Source organism: Paralichthys olivaceus, chromosome 22, assembly GCF_024713975.1.
Source record: "Paralichthys olivaceus isolate ysfri-2021 chromosome 22, ASM2471397v2, whole genome shotgun sequence".
Lineage (NCBI taxonomy): Eukaryota > Metazoa > Chordata > Actinopteri > Pleuronectiformes > Paralichthyidae > Paralichthys > Paralichthys olivaceus.
Window position 1 is genome coordinate 16,438,385 of NC_091114.1, and position 22,372 is coordinate 16,460,756.

Consider the following 22,372-nt stretch of genomic DNA (forward strand, 5'->3'; position numbering starts at 1 on the left):
AGGAGACCTGTCTGTCTGTCTGTCTCTTCATCTGTCTGTCTCTTTATCTGTCTCTCTATCTGTCTCTTTATCTGTCTGTCTCTTTATCTGTCTGTCTGTCTGTCTCTCTCTGTCTGTCTGTCTCTCTATCTCTCTGTCTGTCTCTTCATCTGTCTGTCTCTCTATCTGTCTCTTTATCTGTCTGTCTGTCTGTCTAACTATGTCTGTCTCCCTGTCCATCTCTCTAATTAGACTATTAATAAAAAAATAAATAAAAATAATAATAATAATAATAATAATAATAATAATAACAACAGTAATACGAAGAATAATCGAATAAAGATCATCATCCTTCAATTTCTACATTTCCACCATTGTTTTGAAAACAGCCTCATCATTTCCGGTGTCTGCAGACGACATGTGAGAGACACAGGTTGTTTTCCTTCACGTCCTCATTTCTACAATGTGAACAGACCGGTCGTCCTCATCCAGCTCGACCGGGCGGAGAGGTTCACACACACACACACACACACACACACACACACACACACACACACACACACCTTTAATCTAAATAACAGTGACGTAGCTCAGTCTATTTCCACTGTGACACGCCCACTTTCACCATGTTCACAGATCTTCAGTGTGAAGTTTTAAACATGAAATAATAAATGATGTTTTCACTGGTGTCTCCTCCAGAATGTTCCAATGGTTTTCTTTACTCTAGAATGGTCCTTGATAATTAAATCCTTTATAATTAAATCCTTTATAATTAAATACTTTAATATTAAATACTTTATAATTACATACTTAATTAAATCCATTACAATTACATAGTTTTACATCAGGAGCCGGTCCTCTCTATGGAAGCAGGAATGATTTTACAGTAGCCCCGACAAACTAAACTATAAACTGTATCTATAAATATAATTGTAATATGCATCATACACACATCAGTAAAGAAGAGTAACACTGAACCAGTGTTTAAATGTTTTTCTCTTTAAAAAACATCATTTTCAAAAGTATTCTGTTATAGTTACGATTCAGATACTGACTACTTATCTGATATTACTACACCATATTTACATGTGATAATATACTAGAATACTCTGTGTTTACTTCATATAGATTTTATACTTCTAGTTTCATTTATATATATGTATATATATATATACATTCTACAACCTGAAGATTTATATATAAAAACAAAAATCAAGTTCACAACTTAACACAGTTGTTAACTTTGTTGTGGCCTGAGACAAGTGAACACTAGTTAAGTGTGTTTACTTTAGTGAACCACAAATGTTCCTTTTTTAAATCAGATTCAAGATGTTCCTTCTCGCTCTTTGACTGGAAATATTAAAACCCAAACAATTATTTCTTTATATCGACCCCTTGAGAAAAAGCAAAACAGGACACAGGATATTTCTTTTCAGCTTTTATTAATATTTAAGTTTGACCTTTTTAAGATTTTCATTGTGTTACACAGAGAAATTAGCCACACAATTAAATTTGATTGTATTCTCTTTACATTTGAATTTTCTTTTTAATTATTTTAATAAATTTACTGTTAATTATTATATTATTCTCCCTTATCAGTGCTAACGCTAAAAAAGTTACACAAGAACTATCACACACTAACTTGTGAGCACATCGGGACGGTAAACTAACACTTCACGGAGAAATGAATTCCAACACAGAGAGGTGAGGAACGAAAACTGTGACTAAAATCAAGAGATGAACAAAGACACAGAGGACGAGCTTTACAATCACACAGCTCAGCTCTCCACAAGAAGCACCGCTCCTTTGTTTGGCAACTTATCATCTCTGCTCCGCCCGTTATCACTGTGTGTGTGTGGGGGGGGGGGGGGGGCATTTACATTCTACATTTCATCCCTCTGGACAGTTTGGACACCACATCGGAAACTTATCTTTAACTTGACGTCATCAAAATCATGGCTCTGCTTCATCCAACAGGTTTTTAATAAAAAAAAACAACGACACCGCTTATTCAGAAACAAACAAAAAAAAAACTTTGTGCACAGAAGTTTAAAAAAAAGCCCATTTGCTCCGAGGATCGTCTCGTTTGATTACAGGTCAGTTTAATGGCGACACGTCACAGGGCAGTGCGAAGCTTTGAGTTGAAACATGGAATTGATTTTCTGCTGCCGGAATAATCGCAGGATTTCGGGGCTTTTTCCTTTTGGCAGTACATTTGCTTTTTTGGCAGATTTTCCAGATCGGTCAGTTGAAGCTGCGGATTCGAGCCGATCGTAGTTTTACTTTACTTCTGCGTCTCTTCTCTGAGTGTGATGGCAGTGAACGCGCTGCTTCATTGTCAATAACAACGAAGTCACAGACTCTTTGTTGGTCTCAAGATCATTGAACTTTTCTATCAGAGCCCGACCGACACACTGTGATTGGCCGATAGTGTTGGTTGAAGTGGACCTTTGAAAAAAGTTGTTTCTAAAACACTTTGTGCGTTTATTTTTAGATTTACACATTTTGGAAATTAATGGTTATATATTATTTTTAACGTCACATATTTTATTGTCTATATATTAAGTTTCATTTATTCTTATTTCAATTAAAATTTGTGGTTAAACTGTAAAACATCAATTAAATTTGTGCTTGACGACGACATTTAGGGAGCGACTGCCAATTTTATTTTTACTTTGTAAACATCAGCCAATATATTGATCTGTTTTTCTCCCTGATATCGGTTTTGGCTTCGGCCCCGGGCTCCGTTCTCTAAAGGATCTTTGCTCCTCTGCATTAACTGTGCTGACAGGACACTTCGACACGCACACACACACACACACACACACACACACACACACACAGCAACACCCCCCCGACCCTATTGGTTGAATAAAGCCTCTTTCTGCCGGAGACGAGCGCACGTTCCTTTCACGTCACATCGCACATGAACTCAAGCTAGCTGGGTTTGTTCGGAGGTATCCATGCACGGGCAAGGCTAAGAAGTTACAACCCAGTTGACAAACACAGTGATCCCCTCTGGCCACGTCTGGTACTGCAATGCAATATCCGCTACTCAGTGACGTCCCGCTCCCTGGTGAGTAGAACACGAGTGCAGACATTTGAACGCGATGTTCAAGACCGGTCAGCGACGTTGGAAGCACTATTTAGTGTGCGACTAGTGTTAACAATAGGATGCTAGCTAGCTTCAGCGCACAAGCTCCCTCGGTCTCAACTAAGCTTACCTGCCGACACGTTCAGCACAACACACACACAACACACACACAACACACACACAACACACACACAACACACACGCCCACACACACAACTTATAAGCAGAATATAAAAGAAACTTCCAAACAGAGAATAAAACTTCCGCCCCCCGATCGAAAGAGAAAACAGAACCAGTCACGTACACACGGGGCAAATGGAAGACATGAACAACCCGGCAGCATCAAGCAGGAAGTGGCCGCTCTAATGACTCTCATTGGCTGTTACCATGTAACCAATCAGCAGCTTCAGCCCCTCGCGGACGCAGGTTACAGATAAGAAAATAAAATCCCATGAAAAGAAATAAAAAGAACACAATAAAAACTAGTTTCAAAAGGAGTAGACACACACTGTTGTTATAAGTATCTCTTCTATAGGTTTTTTTAATCTATGTTATTTTTAGATTCATTGCGAAATAAAGATAAATGTTATTTTTTTCTATAACTTCATCATTAACTTCATCAGCATCGACAACAAGACACCGTTTTCAGAATTATTACTGTGAGTTCCTTCCCCTCCTCCCCCCTTTGGTTTGAATCTCTTTTTCATCGCAGAACAACCCGATCATTTTGTTTTCAGCTGGAAGGGGGGATGTGAGGAGAAGGACGGGACGTGTGGTGCAAAAAGAGGAGGACAACTTCCTGTCGTCTTCTCCCTCCCTCCCTCCCTCCCTCCCTCTGTTCCTATTCTGCTCTTCTGGGGAATGATGGGAGACGTTTAGGGACAAATAAGAAAACCCATTTGTCTTGTTCCTGTGTTATTGTAATGCTTTGTCTTTCCCTTCCTTTCACCATCACCCTCTTCTCTTTCTCACGCTCACTCACTCTCACTCTCTCTCGCTCTCTCTCTCTCGCTCTCTCTCTGTCTGTCTGTCTTCAGCAGGACACCTCCATCGTCTGGGAGGGGCTCGGCGGCATCTGGCCGCCCTGCGAGCCCTGCGACAGAGTGCGGGAGCGAGAGCGCGACCCATCCATGGAGTAGGAGGAGGAGAGGGAGGTGGTGCGGGAGCGGGACAAGCGGGTCATGCAAGACGAAGCCACTGTGGAGAGAGAGAGAGCGAGAGAGAGAGAGAGAGAGAAATGAACGGTGAATTTAGACAAATAAAAGAATATAATAATTAACAACGGCTGAAGCACGAGGCTGATTTTATTCTTATAAATAAAACTGGGTGTAAATAAATGAAATTGATAAACTGGGTTTTTGAACAGAAGCTTTGTTTTGTCTCTTGTTTAGAACCGAAGCAGAACAGAAACAAAACGTTCTAACGTTGACATGAGCGTCTCACAGACGTGTTGTCTTTATGTTTGACCATCGACACTCAGGACAGAAGACGAGCATGAAGTCACATTTAAGAAAAAACTGTATTGTGTAATATTTTTATAAAACCCGATAAAAAGAAACAACTTTACTGTAACATTTATATAAATATATAAATATATAAATATAATATTGAACTTACTGTAGCCCATGCCCTGGATGAAGTACTTGAACGCCTCAGTCAGTTTTGCCGGCTGCAACACAAGAGACAGTGTTTCACATTCTGTCAGTACAACACTACAGGTAACAGAGCGATCTGGCGACCCCATGTGGCGAATGAAAGGACTTCCTGCTAAATCAAATACAGTAAATAGGACTGATATTAAAATGAAGAAATGTTTTTTTAACATTTGAAAATATCTTCTCTTCTAAAACACCATGCTGTCATTTTTTTAATTTTGCGACATCGACTGATCGTGGAACAAAACAAAGAATCTGACGACGACTTGAGGTCTGAGAGATTTGGATTCATCTGGAGACGTGAACACAATCATCGGACGATCGTTTCATTTCCACGTTCTGAGGAAGCGAGCGTCGGTGTGTGTCGTTACCTGGGTCAGCTGCGGGAGACCACCAGCGTCAGCCATCTGTGTTCAGAGAGAAGACATGAGGACAAGAGGACAAGAGGACGAGAGGATGAAGCAGAAGAACAGACGATAAATAAAAAAATACACAAGAGGTCGTCACCTTTAGGAATGAGGTCGTTGTTGGGTCCAGTTTGCTGTTGCACTCCACCTGGTGGTCACAGAAGGAATGACAATAAAACTTTAGTTGTACCCTGTTTAAAAAGATGGATGATATATATATAATATAACAACATTAAATTAAGAAGATAAGAAAAAGACAAGATATTTTAGAGGAAATCAGCTGAAACTTACAGCAGCGTCCTCGTACGGAGCTTGATCCCCCACCACCAACATGACTGGACACCTGAGGTGGACAGGAGGAGACTTTAGACGAGAAACATTCAGAGAATTAACTTTTTAAATCAATGAATAATATGATGTCTAATAATGAAAGTCAGGAGGGTCTTTACTTGAAGGTGCTGCTGCGGTCGATGTTCAAGTCTCTGCGACTGGATGAGAATGAAAAGAGAAGAAATAAAGATATTTTTTAAAACACGATGAAAGTAAAAGTACTTCTCCTGGTCGGTGCATAAAGTTTCAATAAAAGCTGAAACACAGTAAAAACAACAACTATGGATAAAAACAAGTGAATGTAGTTTGTTTGTCGATGTGGAGAACATCTGTGTTTACGGATGAATACATGAGGCTGTTCATGAATATATACGAGACAACGTCCACCTGTTGTACGTCTTCCACAGCTGCTCGATGTTGATCAGATTAGAAGCTTTGGAGATTCGCTCTCTGTGAGACTGAACCAGGTCTGTGTTTGACGACAGCTCCTCCTGCAGGACGTCAGAGGGACCACGCACATATAATTATTTTACACATGCTAATTTGAGACATAAATTATATAAACACGTGATGGACATGATGTCCCGTACCTGACTGAAGAGGTGAGACAGGATCTGCTCTGTGAGCGAGGACGTCACAGAGCTGAGCTGCAGAGAAAATCAATAAGATGATTATCATTTAATACGTTAATCAATGACATGATCCATAACACATGAGGACACATGACACATGAGGACACATGAGGACACATGAGGACACATGAGGACACATGAGGAGACATGAGAACACATAACATCATTAAAGTGATGGAGAACTCACATGAGGACAAACTGGATTATAATAACACACATGTTTGTGTTTATCAGAGGAAGCTGGAGGGAAGGAAGGAGGAAGGGAGGAGAGGGAAAGGAAAAAGGAAGAGCAAAAGAACAAACTAAAGAAAGAAAGAAAGAACAAACAATTTACAACAGATAGAAAGACAGAAAGACAGTGAGAGAGAAAGAAAGAACAATCTAAAGAAAGAATAAACAGAAACAACCACGTAACGACAGAGGAAACCACAGAACAAACAAACAACAAACTAAAGAAAGGAAGAAGGAAAGGAAGAAGGAAAGGAAGAAGGAAAGGAAGCAGGAAAGGAAGCAGACGTACCTTCTGAGCGGCCCAGTCGATCCATCCACGAGCGTTGGTGTCGATGTTGATCAGAACCAGACCCTCCACTGAGTCCGGGTTCGCGAGCTGACGACAGAAAAACCATGTTTATTAATTAATATTATTATCATTTCATTCTCTTCATCAACTTCATAAACAGGAAACTGTCTCAGGCCAGTTTCTATAATTAGTGAGTAACTGATCAGTGATCAGATTAATGTCTGATCAATGATCATGTTTATAATTAGAAGCAGAGAAACTCACCGTGAACTTGGACAGGATGTACGCTCCCGCCCCCACCCCCACTCCAATCACAGTGCGGAAGCTGACAGAGGGAGACGCCCACTTATTAACATCACACAACATTCAAATATAGATTTGTACTAAAGTCTCTTAAAGTAGTAGAACTTTTAAGAATAACATCTTAAAACTTTAAATTCCATCAGCAACAATATCTTCATATTATGAGTTTTTATAGTGAAACATGTAACATGTAACATGTATGTTCAAGGTCGTAGCAGATTCTTCAAAACAGAACATATTAAAACAAAACAATCAAGTATTTAAACAATAAAAGCTTAAAAACGACTATTAATTAAAAGTGAGATCGTACAAATGAACCTTCATCTTCATCTTCATCACATGAAACTCTGGAAAAACAAAGCGACTTGAACTCACTTGAAGAACTGGAGGACGGCAGGGATCATCTCTGCGATGGTGTCCATGGGGGGGTACTGGTATCTTCATGAAATACACAAAAGCCCAAATGTTAACATTCAATTTTCTATTCTCAGTCTCAGTGTCTGGACGATAATCATGTTGATGTAAACGCAGCAGGTCTGTCGTCCATCTTTATTTACAGTTAACCGTTTATCCACAGGGATTTGAAATGAGGTCGAAAAGCGAACGACGAAAGAGAAAAGGACGGATTTTCGTTAAACCTCCGAGAAGAGCGTATTAGAGGGAGATGTGAGAGACGGGAACTTGAAGCAATTTTGGAAGAGATTAGTTTAAAAGCCTCGCACAGAAGATTGTTTCCATTTCTGAGAAGATTACTGAAAAAATAAAGAAATAAAAGAAGAAGAAGAAGAAGGACGCTGGGTTCACTTTGAGCGAGTGGGGGGGGGGGGGGGGGGTGACGCCTCTAACGAGCGACAGACACAAAAAAGAGCTGACGACGGTGTCAGGTGATGTAAACGTGGTCACATGATCTCTGGGGTCTGTGTGCTGTTCACGGCGTGGAGCGTCGTACCCGGCCGGGTAGGCAGCGGCCCCCTCCTCTTGTCCCGGAGCGTCGATATGAATCAGGGTGAAGTTCTTGACGATCTCCTGCATCTCCTCGAACTTAAACAGGTGAGAGAAGCAGCTCTTACCTGCCGGACACAAACACAGGAAGGAGGAGAAGAGACGTGACGAACGAGTGACTTGGATTGTACGATTCAGAACCGAGCTGAGAGACGACAAGCGCGACTCACTGTCCAGGCCCACGTCGTGGAAGGTGAGGATCGCCGGCCTGCGGGTGGTTCGTGTGCCGTGGAGGGTGACGTGCAGAACGCCATGAGGAGTCTCGACACTGTGCTCCTGCAGAGAACAAGAGGAAACAGGTTCAGGCCCCATGGTGGAGACGTGAGCTCCACTTTAAACCCTTCTAGTGTTTTCATGTGTTTGTCTGCAGGATTAATGAAAAACGACCGGACGCAGGATTTGTTTCTAACATTCTTGTGGTCGTCATGTTTAAATGAAAGTTGTTGGATCAGAAGCTGTCTGAACATCTGGGGACTTCACGTCTTACCTGTCCTTGGTCCAGAAGTATCCTCGCCACCAGCTCAGCGTCCTGCAACGACAGGGGAATGAAGTTATTATTATTTTCCGGTCGGTCCTGATCAGCAGCAGAGCACAGAGGGGGGGGGGGGGGGTTATGTGGGAGGTTTTGAACGAGGCTCTTCAGTCCGCAGCTTCAGATCCATGTGCCCTGATAATGAATTACTAGCATCAGAGGCTCTCAGGTAACGAGCGGTTCTGTTGAAGTGGAGCCGGGCGTCGTCCCGGAGGAGGAAGTGAAGAGCGGAGCAGGTTTGATGTCTGGATTATAAAACGTTCTCAGGCTCAATCAACAGAAATCATCTCGTCATCACTCGTCAAACATCACAACATTCATCTGTGTCCGTTTGTTCTGGTGCTGCAATAATCAGTTCCTTGTCGTTTCTTGATTGAAGCAGTGTGTCATTGATGAGGGGCGTGTTTCGCTGCCACTCCTCCTGCACCAGCTCGGGTGGATCCTCTCCATGTTTGGTGTTGGTGGAGGAAGCGTGTTCAGATGTTTGCTCAGCCGGCAGCAATCGAGCAGAACGTGCTCGTCAAGGTGTTTTTTTTTTTCTGCCGATGAAAACCTCTTCATGGCTCAGACAGAGTGAATCTCCAGGTGTGGCTGCAGGGGGCGCTGCAGCTCAGTAAAGGGTTCATGGTGCTGCTTTAAATTCTTTGTGAAAAGTGCAGCTGTGTTGTTTTTGTTTACGGGAGCTGTAGTTTTCCTCTTTGTCCAGCAGGCGTCAGCGGTGAGACACACACGCCTCATCTCTGCAGCTTCTGCTCGGCAACATCAGCCGAGCTCTCGTCCCCTCTGGGCTTTGACGTCAACACAGCAGATCTGAGCGAGCGCTGCAGCTGTGCACGCACACACACACACACACACACACACACACACACACAGCCGTGCACACAACTGTGAGACATATTGTCACATGCAGGCTCAGCGAGGACACAAACCAGACCCTGTTGTCTGTCTCCTGGGACACACACACACACATGGTTGTCTTACTGTATTTATGGAGACCCGACATTGGCATAATGGATTCCCTCGCCCCTCGACCGAACCTTCACCATGACAACCGAGCACCTGACACCAACATTCTACTCTAACACATACGTGTGGTTTCACATCACGTATGTTACACAGTGTGTGGACTCAAGTCTCCCTGCTTGTCATGTGTGGAAATTAATGTGTGCACAACATGTGTGCACGTCTGTCTGTAGGCTGTGTGTGTGTGTGTGTGTGTGTGTGTCTGACCTTGGTGGAGTCAGTCTGACCCGTCAGTAACGGCTTCTCCTCCGTGATGGCGATCTCCTGCATTTCTGTCGTCATGGTGTCACTTCCTGTCCAGGTGAAAGAAACCAGAGCGTCAGAATGATCCACTGATTCTGCAGGTTTGTTCTGTAACAGTCCACAGATCCTGTTTCCAGTGTCACCACATACACACTGTGTGATGTGGGAACGCACACACACACACACACAAAGTGATTAAACACTCGGCAGCGCTTCCTGCGGGACCTGACGAGAGTTAATGAGCGATAAGCAGAGAAGAAGAGAAAAGGGTCAGGATTATAACAGAGTGCAAGGCAAGAAGGAACCGAGTCCAAATAGAGAGTGGAATATGAGATATCATCATTTATCCATAACAGGAGAACTGTAACAGACGTGTGTCGTGTATTTTCATTTATCATCCTCAGCTACGTTTGACTCTTTCCTGAATGTTGCATTTCTCTCTTTCAGCGTTTTAATTTTGTTGTAATCACGTTTTCATCGTCTGTTGGTGAAAGTTACGCACAAAAATAAATACACGTTGAATTGGCACAAGCAACACATCCAATCCAAGCGTTATTTTCAGAATCCAATTTGTCGTAAAACAACACTTTGACTTGTCTCGAGGCAAAAAAAAGAGAAAATTGAAGTGAGCGAGCGCAGATTGTTATTATATCTGACAGTTTTATTCTCCGTCTGACATTTAAACCCCACATATGGGATCTCCTGACATCACGTGTGTGTGAGCGAGTGTGTACACGCACAATTCATGCTCTCATAACCCGATGACTGTATATTGTATATCATTAGAACCAGGACGTGTCCCCATGTGGTCGGCTGCTCCTGAACCAGGTCTGTGTTTGTCAGAGTGAGAGAGAGTTTGTGGGTCAAAAGTGAACAAGTGGAAATCGATGTGTTTAGATTTCATGAAGGAAACATGAGTGTTCGATCAGTCTCACTTCATATCATCAGGAACTTCAGCTCACAGGTTATTATTGGAGCCCGAAACCGCAACCAATGAAACAGGCCTGGTGTCAGAGGCATGTTGCTCAAAGACACGTAGGCAGACCGGGCTCTTATTCTGAAGATGCCACAGCTCCTCCCTGACTGTTCACAAAGATCTGACCTGACGACATTTGTCTTCTGTCGGTTATTAACAACCTGAGGAGCCGATTCAAAAAGACCTGTGTAGCATTTCTGTTTCATAAATGATCCACCAGGAGTTTGACCAAGACTCTCCGGACTCATCTGGAGAAAATACACAACTGCAAAAAGAAAAATCTGAAAAACCCACAAAAAACACTAAACTCATCAATCCGTGCTTTTTATTTTAGAAACAGTAAATATCCATGTAGTCATTTTATATCAACCTATGAATCTAATTATATCTGGATGTGTGTGATTACTTGGAAATGAAAAGACGAATATATGAGTCTCATGTTTCTCACTCATCACATTTAATCTCTCTCTCGCTCGCTCTCTCTCGCTCGCTCTCTCCTGACACTGTAATATTTTAATCGGCCTATAACTCGCTCCATCATCCATCTTTCTTTCTCTCCGAGTCAGAGTGTTAAACTGCGTCTGTGAGATGGAGAGAAAAAGACAGATTCTCATTGAGAGCAAGAAGCGAAGGAAGACTGAAAACCAGGAGAGAGAGAGAGAGAGAGAGAGAGAGAGAGAGAGAGAGAGAACTGCGATCTGTGAGAAGACAAGAAAAAAAAAAAAAAACACGCCTGACTTCCCATTTGCCTCTTACGCTCCTTCCTCATTTCAACTGTCAGACAACAGTTGCTGCGTTCATCTGTTGCAGTGAACAGGTTCCACGTCTCAGATTTCAGGCTGCGACTCATCATCGCTCAAACTGAATTAATCCAAGCTTGTTTTTTTTTTATCAACGTCCACAATCGTGCAGAGCGTTGGCATTTCTTTAGTCGACTGTTAGGGGGTCGTCCCAATCTGTTGTTGTCAATCCTTCCAGTCATTTACACGCTTCTCCTCTTTCTCCTCCTCTGTCACTTCGTCTCTTTATCCTTTAATTCAACACGATGTCAAGTGAGCAGGAACTTAAAAACATTTCCAGTCGACTAGTTTCTTACTGTTTCAAAACACTCTCACTTCTATAACCTCATAAAGTTAAAGCTTCAACCTCGATGTGGATGAAGGACGTGTGTCTCTTATGTGACGTCAGAGAAACACTGAAACACAGATATTCCCTCAAGGTGTTGGAAGAAATGAAATGTTCACTGTGCAGCACGAAAACCAACTCTCTCTTCCTTACATCTTCTTCTAGTTTCTGTTCAGGAGCTGACATCACAACGTTCTCTCACCACCGTCTTTATTTTAATCTGTCTCTCAGCTCTGCGCTCCTTCACGTCCAGCTGCTGACTTTTCATTCTCGTCTGTCTCACTTCTACCATCCCTCTTTCTTTCTCTCCACCCAAAAGCGAAAAATGAAAAACTGAGCAAACGGTCTGCTTCTCTCTCTCTCTCTCTCTCGCTGCTGCAGCTCTGAACTAAGTGACGCACTCAGACACAGACACAATAACACTGAGCTAAAGTAGGGCACTGAGCAATAAGGTCACCCGTATAGAGAATGTGAGCTGGAGGCTGAAATGCTGAGAGGTTAAACCTGTGGCCTTCAGGGACACGAGTGAGCGTCAAGAAACCAGGTAAAGAAAAACTGTCCAATAGGAGACTTATTGTTATGAGCGTTTAACATCCGTGAAGCTCGACTCTCCAGACTTTCTCCTCTGTTTACTTCCATGTGTCTCGGAGCTGAATTAAAAACGTTGGGCAGCGTGGACGCAGACTTCAGGCAGCTCACTGTGTCGTGCACATGTTCACACACAGCGGCCCCCGGGTGAGACGGCAGCGAGCGGCCGCAGACAAACATTAATTACTTCAGGAAGCAGATTCGGTCCCGAGTGTTTCGCTCCTCAACACCTGGGACTCTCCACCAGGTTAATCTGTGTGTGTGTGTGTGTGTGTGTGTGTGTGTGTGTGTGTGTGTGTGTGTGTGTGTGTGTGTGTGTGTGTGTGTGTGTGTGTGTGTGTGTGTGTGTGTGTGTGTGTGTGTGTGTGTGTGTGTGTCAGCAGGGGGATGAAAGTGGGTCTGAGGTAATTGCATACTTGCACATTTCACTACTTTCACGTACAGAAAAATAAATCCAGTTACGTAAGTTTGGAAAAACGAAATAAACATTGAACTTTTGTGTTTTTCAGATTTTCTTTAACCAGAATTCATCATTTAATTAGACGTTGGCTCCAAATGCTTCAATTCTTAGTTTATTTTCTGATTTAACTCAGGAAACGTTTCTATATTTGGGCAAAAATAAAAGAGGGACGCTCAAACAACAGCATGTAACCATGAGTCCATTAAATATTAAACTACAGCCAGTGGACAGTTTGCTCAGCTTTGCATAAACGCTGGAAGCAGGGAGGGAAATAAATTCAATTAAAATCAAAACTGAATCTCAGTCGTGTTTTACAATGTGCACATTAAATGATAAAAACAGAACAAACCTCCCGCAAAGCTCATTTATCAGAAATCTTATCCAGGACGTCAGGCAGCAAGCAAACACAGATTAATCAGTGATTAACTAAAAGAAAAGTAATTTACAACACGCAGAGCAGGAAGCTACACCGCCGCTCCGCCTGTAGCTCGTTCATTTTCCTGTTTTCACCCTCAACATGCAGCTAAAACAACATTTCAACACCTTCACATTATGTCATAGTGTCGTTACATCTGTCGTCACCTGCAAATAACCACAAACACAGTTGATATAACTAAAGATCGTATAATTGATTCTTATCGATCGTCTTCCTTTTGATTCCAGGTCTAACAGAGACAGAGGTGTTTGAGACAGAGGCTGAAAAGAGGAGCTGCAGCATGAAAACCTCTTTTAACATCAACCCAAAATAAAACGTCTCCTTTAAAGTGAAGGAGACTTGAGAACAGTTTGAAACTCACATCAACAAGTCCCTCTGTGCATTCCCAAGCACCTCCACACTCCTGCAGTCACTTTGAGTGTTCAGGGATTTGTTGCTAGGTGGGAGAACAATGAGCGACAAATGTCTGGAGAGGACGGGAGCACAGCAGCAGCCACCATGGAGACCCAGAGACGAGCCAACGCTCCCCTTGTTTCCTCTTTTCGAGCCTTCGCTTACTCTCGCCACTTCAACTCTCCCGTGCTGCTTCCCACGGTGTTGGTCGGGCACACGGTGATCACCTTGGCTTTCCACAAGAGCCACACACACACACACACACACACACACAAGTAAAAAGAGCAGCTGAGAGCGACTGTTTTCTCTCTGCTCATCACTCCGGCCCCTTGTCTCCCTCAAGTCCTCTGTCGCCCGACACTCAGCGGATTAACTCGGTTCTTTTCATTTTCAGGACGTCTATTGTTCCCTCCGTCGTGACCTCACCTCCACTCAGACATCCAGCCTCCCACTCTGCCGTTCTCTTTCAGCAGAGGAATCCACCGCAGCCTCGTTCTCACTCTTTTTTACCTGAGAACGTTATGTTCTCACCTGTCGTGTCGTTTCTGTTTAATCCTGCCAACGAATAAACCAACTGACTTCGGATGGTGCTGAAAACCTTTCAGACGGCGGATCCCTGATCTGGTTTTCACTTTACTTAACACGGCAACACGTGACTTCTGTTCAACATTTGAAATTCTTCAAGGAATAAAACACAGATGTTGATTTTGAGGTTATGAGACCACTGTCTTCATTTCTTTTCTATTTCCACAATAAGAACCAGACGATCGTGTGTGGATTGTTCGTTGGCGGAGGTAAATGCTCCATGAGGAGTCATTCAGGTTTATTTATTTTTCTGCTGTAACAGCACTCACATTAATGAACCCTGAACTTTCCAGCTCTGCCGACCGAAAAGCTCCATGATCTGCGTATATGGACACTTCATGACTGAAAACAAGTTGTGGGGGTCGACCTTTTCAGCCGTTGCTTGGCAGCATCAGTGATTTGAGCAAACGTATGTTTCTGTACATTCGTGTTACATGATGTTAATGACGGAGGCTTGAATGGCTGATCGAGGGCTGTGGGGTAGAAGGGAAAACACCTTGAAATACTTCAGTACACGTGAATGAAGTACACGACAATATTATCCATAAAAGTTATCAAAACCCAAACATGAAAATGTTCAATGTCAACAATCTGTCTTCCGTCATCAGACTTTTAGGATTTTTTACATCTTGGATCTGTTGATGGAAGCTGGTGATGGTTGTGATTTCCTCGTACGTTCTTCAATTAATGGCGTGAAGTGATTGTTGAAGCTTCTTTAATAAATACGGAAATAAAACTATTTATTCTGTGAACTCAGTAGTTTTGTCAAATCATCCATAATACCAATAATAACAGCTCAATACTTTTTGCTGTATTAAATGTGATGTTTTGTTAACAGCAGACACTCAGGTATCCGTTTTTCGTTGTAAACGGCTCGACAGTCATTTCCTGAGCGGCAGCCGGCCCTTGTTGCTAGGAGACCTGTGACACAACTGCAGGACGCTCTGCTCTCTTCACTTGGATATTGTGCGGAGCAGCAGGGGAGGAACCCGACCAACGTTTTTACCATTTGTCCTCTGCCCCGGCTCCATTGACAAACATTCCTGATTATGCAATCGTGCGCTGTGCAATGCTCAACACACGTGCACGCCCGTACATGTGCACTACACTTCGCGAAGCGTCGCCTTGGACCTCACCAGACATCTGGACTCGTTTTTTTTTGTTGTTTTTTTTAAATCCCGGCATTACAGTGTGAATTTTGCACCACGTAGAAAATATTCAGGAAAAACCAAACACGTGAAACCTGAGAAATCTGAATGGGGTTCGTGAAGAGCGTCCGTCTATAAATAGTATGATGTGAAGGGCTGAGTGGAACAGACGGGGCATTGTGCAGCCTGGCCTATCTGTACCTGGCCTCCAGCCATGAGGCAAACTACTGGACAGCCCCCCCACACACTTCCACACACTGGCCTAGATGCCAGCACATGAAACCCGCTGTAATCTCAAACACCTACGCCATAAAAACCCCGTACGCTCTGACCCAGATGCTGAGATGCTCATGAACACCTACACACGATATTTAAAGAAATGAAATCAATATTTCTACACACACTAATACGCAGCAGACGCCATCACTGGCCAAGACTCTGATGATGACAAATCAGATAAGAAACACACAGATATGAGACTGAGCTCACACACCTACACAGTTCACACACACTTGAGTCATCAGCTGTCTGTGTCGTACACGCTGTAAAAATACATGTGAGCCCACGTTACAGAAACTCGTAGTAGTGTGCGTTCGTGCCAAAACCGAACCCCAAGGAGTCGTGTGAAAATAACTGACCTTTCTGCAGTTACACGTTTAAACACACGAGTACTCCAACATACACACCAGGACCAGGTTCTAGCGTTCGGGCCGTTAACAGAATATTTTCACCGATTTCTGGGCTGCAAAATACACATTTATATGTAAAGTTAAATGATAAATCCTTTTTTCTGTGTGACCTGTCACGTGCTGGAAGAGTGAGTCTATAGTCTGAGTGCAAGAGAAACATTTCAGCTGTGTTTGCTTTGCTTTGGTTTCCATCCAAACCATTCATTTCCTGTCGCCCTGAGCACGAATTTCAGTGTTTGGTTTGTATTTTCGAGACTCTCGCGTAATGTTGGCCCAGGTTTTAACACACTGAGCTGAATCCACTGTCAACACCGAAGAATCGATGTCTTCTGTTGGTGCCAACAGGCAGCAGAGCAACATTAGACCACGTTAGTTACAGTGGCTGCTCTGAGGGTCACACAGGAAACAACTGCAGGGAATAAATAAGACAACTCTTCAAACTGTTGCATCCAGATGATGCACTTTACTACAGACTTCAATCAGTTTCTTTATTTTTAGCGTCACCACATGAAGTAGTTTTGGTGAAAGAGTGAAAAAAAGGTTGATCATTTATCCATCAAGTGTGAAACCGTGTTAACAGCTGAATATGTGTTTATCTCCAGCTAAAGAATTTAACTTTCCTCGTGGCTGTTTTTGGCCTCGTCCTCCGGAGGAAAACATCTGGTTCTTTAGCTGCTGAACGCTCCATTTTGTTTAAGAGGTGTTCACTCAGTCTGGCTCCTGGTTTTTAAGCTGAAGCTAAAGCTGCAGCTTTAGCGATTTATTGGTTGATAAAAATCGGCCAATATCAGCCTCTCGTTGGTGTCAGCGTTCGTTTGCTGATTCAAAAAACGAAAAGAAACATTAAAGAATATAGAATGATTTCTTGATTTAAGTTCCATATATTTGGTTGTAAGTGTTTTTAATCATAATAAGGTTTATGGCTAATCTGTTAAATATCAAGCCTCCATCATATTCTCTGTGCTAAAGGTTTTAAAACGACATCTTAAGAATCGCAGCCAGTGTTTTTTTATATCATGTTGTAATTTCTTGTTAATGTACAAATATTGGTTAATCCAGCTTTAATAATAAAACTTTTTTTTATTTTTTTATTTATTCTTTTGTTCCAGTGGCAACAAATAAAACGTTTCCTTCCATAAATCATCAGCCGTTTTCCAACCGAGCAGTGAACACAACGTCTGAGGAGACAATTACAGCCGCAGACATAAACATCAGCCTCGCCGCAGCATCAGCACTGAAACACTCACACAGGCCACGCACGACAACAACACTCCACATCAGCTGCTTTGGCGTCGCAGCTGCAGAATGATTCAGTATCACAACACGGCCCGGGTCGTTTACTTTCAACACCTCGACAGAAGTACGAGCCTCCGGGCAGGAGAGATTACAGCAGCATTTACTTCTCTGATATTCTGGGACCTGAATCCACCACTGAAGCAACTCTCAGTCCAATTATAGCTGTTTACTGGCATTTACACACATTTATCTACCGCTCACACTGTCCAGCAGCGACCGTGCCATGAAATCAAAGTTCAAATACGGAGAATGTTCGGTTTTTAGTTTGGAAATTCATAATCTTTTTATTTATATCAAAACATTTCCAGTGAGATCTAAATATCGAGGTCAGAAATAAACTCCAACTCACACTTTGATGGCTCGCCTCGTTGCAACCACTTTAACAGGTCGAGCATATCGTCTTTCCACCGCACTGATGGATTAGCAAACACCGCGGGAGTAAAAGTTAATATTGGTACAGTCAACAGGGAAGGTGACGGGATGAATAAGCAAGTAAGTCGCCCGACGCCGACATCAATAGGAAGTGAAGTCGCGCTGCGGCGAATGGAGCAAATGTGCAGTTGTAAAGTTCAATATTGAGTTTTACAGCACGTCCGCTAACACTTCTACAAATCGCTTTTGCTTCTTCCTCAAATATTTGGAAACGAGTCTCCACAGATTTTACAGAGAAATCATTAACTATGTTCGCACCTTTCATTCAGAAAATAACGCGGAAAAAGTCTCGAAATACATGAAAGAAAACGGAAATTGGTGGAATATGAATCCTGAACGTCAGTGACACGACAATATCTTATTCGGGGGGCTGGGCGATAAAACAATCTCAGTAGTGATCACATTATATTATTCTTTAATATCAATATATAAAATGTCCAATATTCTGAATCTCAATACACCTGAACTCTTAGAAACAATATCAAAACACTGGAATTATCTTGTTGGAGGTTAAAATGCGCTGGAGCCCTGTGGAGGTCTGATGTGACTCCGCCCGGAGTCCAGAAGGTCAAACTGTCACTAACAATGGCGGAACGACTTTTCTGTAATGAGGTCAGATTGGTCAATAGCCACCATGGAGACAGGTTCAGTGGTGCGGAGACAATGAAACACGGCTGGTTGGTTGGACCGTCCCCTGTTTTAGCAGCAAAAGCTTCTATTCCTCAAAGAAAAAGAAAAAAAATCAGGATACGAATGAAAAACTTTCAACTTCACATCATTTGTGGAAGTTTGAGTTCAGCTTCACAGAAGACTGAACCAGTTTAACGACGTCAACAAGTTGATCTCCTTGGATTATTCGTCGAGCCAGAACACAAACACTCAGAGCGACTGTTACAGGGAGGGGGGGGTTATTTCTGACCGTGAAGGACGCGACTCCAGATAAACTCCACAAATCAACTCTCTGACACATCAACAACGAGAATGAGAGAGAGGGAGAGAGAGAGAGTGTGAGAGTGAGAGAGAGAGAAGGAATCATTAGATTATTGGTCCAATCTCCAAATAATAAAAGACAAAGGGCTTCTATTAATATCTACATATGAATAAACAGGATTTTACTGATGCAGATGATAGAAATGTTGTTGCCTTTGTTTTTTTTTAATTGAGGCAAATTCACTTTTTATGCAAATCAGTTCTGTTAAATTCACTCAAGCACCAAATCTCACACTCACTCAACATCTCACCTCAGACGCCTGATTCTTGCTGATGAAATCCATTTCTCACAATGTTACAGGAAACAAATCCTGATTTTCTTCCCTGAGCCGGAAGTTTGCTGACAAACACACAAACCAATCAACAGACAGAGGAGACAACCCAACATCTTCAGAGGACAGAGGACAGAGGACTCTTCAAGTCCAGCTGCAATAACATGAGTTACTTCGTCCAAAACACAGAAAACACGTTGTGTCATGAACGATGTGGGTTTTATCTTTCTGATTTCTTTCTCCAACACAATACGACGAAGTGACTTGTAGAAGATATAATAAAGACACTTTCTCTGGAGGAGCAGCCACAGAGGACGATACCTGCAGTGACAGTGAAAGTACAAACACGACTCTTCTTCAGCTGTATCGCTGTGGCTGAAGGCAGAAATCTCAGAGGCAGACACTCTTTGTTTTTATCTCCTGAGGTTTTGAGGTTTTCACTGAACTGAAGCGTTGAAAGCTGCCGAAACCTCTCGATCTCTATTTTGATATGAAACGAGTGAAAGTGCATTTAACACAAAGATCTAGAATTCACGGCTGCTGGTCACACCACACCCACCGACACAGAAAGAGCAACAACACACTGTGGACTCATTTCTGACACATCTACACGGAGCTGCACCGGAACGTCTCCACGCACAATTCTCCGACGTCTCCTCCTCAAGTCTGCGGCCGCGTGCGTGCATGTGCGTGCACGTTATCAGCAGGGGCTCCACTTCACTCACAGAGTCTCTAAATGTGGAATGACTCACGGAATCTGTGAGCGTGCTGAGCGGAGTGTGAGCGTGCACGCCGCTCGCAGCAGAGTGAAAACCTCTGTGGAGCTGTGTGTGTGTGTGTGTGTGTGTGTGTGCGCGTGTGTGTGTGTGTGTGTGTGTGTGTGTGTGTGTGCGTGTGTGTGGTGTGTGTGTGTGCGTGTGCGTGTGTGTGGTGTGCGTGTACACTTATGTCTTTGTAAGGACCAGGTTACACATAGACCTTATGGAGTGAGGACCTTTTGGTCGGTCCTCACTTTTCACAAAGGGCTGTTCTGAGACTTGTTTTAGAATGAGGCTGCTTTATATTTATTTTATAAAATAAATATATATAAATATATATATATATATATTTATTTATATATATTTATTTATTTTATAAGCACTAGAAGGTTTTGTTACCCAGGACCTTTCCCAGCATTAACACTGTCAGAACCAGCGGACCTTCTGGGGACCAGAGCCTGGTGCTGGTTATGGTTAATAATAAACTGGTCATGGTTACGTTAGGGTGTGTGTGTGTGTGTGTGTGTGTGTGTGTGCGTGTGTGTGTGTGGGTGTGTGTGTGTGTGTTCTTTGGTCTGGCACGACACAGAAGCAAAACAACCCCCCCCCCACTTGCTATAGGATATGAGATGTTCTATAACACAGACTCTTATGAAACCCATCTTTTTTTAGGGAACTGACTCTGATCACACACACACACACACACACACACACACACACACACACACACACACACACACACACACAGTGGACACACCTCCATTTGACATTGACATTAAATAGGCTCCTCTCCCCCCCCCCCCCCCCCTCATCTGACCAGAAAATAACCTGGTGAATAACAAAGTGAGGGGGGGGGGGGGGCTCAGCTTTCTGAAACACCACAAAGGAGGAGCAGGGATGCGCCTCGAGACAAGGGGGGAGGAGGAGAGGGGGAGTCAAGTTCATGCGTGATTCGAGTTCACGCAACACGCACGGATGTCAATACTGGCCTACATTCAGTGTGCGGGAGATTTAAGGGGGGGGAGGAACAAAGAGCCGCTGGCGATGCCACATGTGCGCGTCAATAACACGCACTGGAGCCATCACGCGTTCTCTCTCGCCTCACACGCACGCACCATACATAAAGTTGTCCATGTGACGTGTTGTCGGGAGCGAGCAGGTACATTTGACATGCACAGGTTTTTATTCTGCAGCAGGGGGGGGGGGACTTTGACATTGTGTTGTCAAACATCCCTCGCTCCTCCATGCACATCTCCCCCCTCCTCCCCCCACAACAGAACAATGACTGATGTCACATTATTGCAGGAGAAGCTCTGGAACATTGGATCCACAGACTCACCTTCTCTACGGAAAGATCTTTACGATGAGCTCAGTGTCCTCCAGCTGTGTCTGCTCACGGTGCTCCGGAGATTATCCTGTATTCCTCCTTGTCTTCCTCCTCTCTCTCTCTCTCTCTCTGTCTCTCTCTGTTGTTCTGTCCTCCAGGAGAACTGTGCCCTGTGAGGAGGAGAGAAATAAAATATGGAGCGGTCAATCAGGAGGCAAGAGGGAGCGACGCTGGTTTCAGGGGCGGAGGAGGGGAAATGTGCAGACACGAGGAAACGGGTCCGGTTCGATTTGAATGAGCGACGGTTTAATTTAAACTCGGGTCGAACCAGTTCAGTGTGGACCACGATACAGAGACAACACATGCAGGCTGCGAGCTGTCTGTCTCTGTCCTCCTCCTGCACACCCCTCCACGGGGCTGCAGTGGTACGGTCCATCCTGTGGAGCCGAACAGCCGAGAGTTCCCGACTGAACCCGAACTGCCAGGTAAATAAACACCTGCAGGTCAGAGGAGGAGAGGAGGAGAGGAGGAGGAGGAGGAGAGGAGAGGAGAGGAGGAGAGGAGAGGAGAGGAGGAGAGGACAGGAGGAGAGGAGGAGGACAGAGGACAAGAGGAGAGGAGAGGAGAGGAGGAGAGGACAGGAGGAGAGGACAGGAGGAGAGGAGGAGGACAGAGGGAGAGGAGGAGAGGAGGAGGACAGAGGACAGGAGGAGAGCAGGAGGACAGAGGACAGGAGGAGAGGAGGAGGAGGAGAGGAGGAGGACAGGAAGGCATGAGGAGGAGAGGAGGGTCTTAGATAATTAGATTTAAATATTAACCCACAACATGAGTGCAGGACGTGTCTTGGTTAAGTCTGTAGGAAACCTGATAATTATTTATATTAAATGTTTGAATCAGTTTCACTCCACATTCATCACTTGTATGAACATATTCAGTTTGAGGAAATGAAACGAGCTTGAACACACTGGATTTGACTTTTGACCATTAAACATGTAAAAACATTCCGGCGTCTCTTCCAAACGAACCGTGAAGTCGGAGAGAAGCTCTTCCTCGGAGGAGCAGATAATAAACACTGCGTGTACTCCCAGTCGAGACTGTACTCTACTGTACTGAGGTCCAGAGTGGTTTGTGAGTCAGGTCATAGTTTCCCCAAGCGACACACAATCACAGCTGCAAC

The 22,372-nt window shown here is 43.6% G+C and overlaps 1 protein-coding gene across 2 annotated transcripts in view; it reads right to left on the bottom strand.

Moving 5' to 3' along the window:
* Positions 1 to 4,044: 4,044 nt before the first annotated feature.
* The window catches only part of ndrg2 (NDRG family member 2), a 28,372-nt gene continuing 10,044 nt past the window's right edge, over positions 4,045 to 22,372 (bottom strand). The window contains exons 2-17 of one of the 2 annotated variants that reach the window (XM_069518431.1): positions 21,208 to 21,365; positions 9,685 to 9,770; positions 8,410 to 8,451; positions 8,093 to 8,198; positions 7,870 to 7,990; positions 7,296 to 7,358; positions 6,882 to 6,942; positions 6,618 to 6,704; positions 6,056 to 6,112; positions 5,853 to 5,956; positions 5,585 to 5,623; positions 5,427 to 5,478; positions 5,236 to 5,283; positions 5,100 to 5,135; positions 4,691 to 4,742; positions 4,045 to 4,270 (exon numbers count right to left, since the gene is read on the bottom strand). In XM_069518431.1, the coding sequence (XP_069374532.1) occupies positions 4,107 to 4,270; positions 4,691 to 4,742; positions 5,100 to 5,135; positions 5,236 to 5,283; positions 5,427 to 5,478; positions 5,585 to 5,623; positions 5,853 to 5,956; positions 6,056 to 6,112; positions 6,618 to 6,704; positions 6,882 to 6,942; positions 7,296 to 7,358; positions 7,870 to 7,990; positions 8,093 to 8,198; positions 8,410 to 8,451; positions 9,685 to 9,759 (1,107 nt within the window). In that variant the 5' untranslated portion in view covers positions 9,760 to 9,770; positions 21,208 to 21,365 and the 3' untranslated portion in view covers positions 4,045 to 4,106. Of the gene's footprint in view, positions 4,271 to 4,690; positions 4,743 to 5,099; positions 5,136 to 5,235; positions 5,284 to 5,426; positions 5,479 to 5,584; positions 5,624 to 5,852; positions 5,957 to 6,055; positions 6,113 to 6,617; positions 6,705 to 6,881; positions 6,943 to 7,295; positions 7,359 to 7,869; positions 7,991 to 8,092; positions 8,199 to 8,409; positions 8,452 to 9,684; positions 9,771 to 13,666; positions 13,743 to 21,207; positions 21,366 to 22,372 lie in introns of those variants that run through there. The other variant, XM_069518432.1, reaches the window with a different exon arrangement.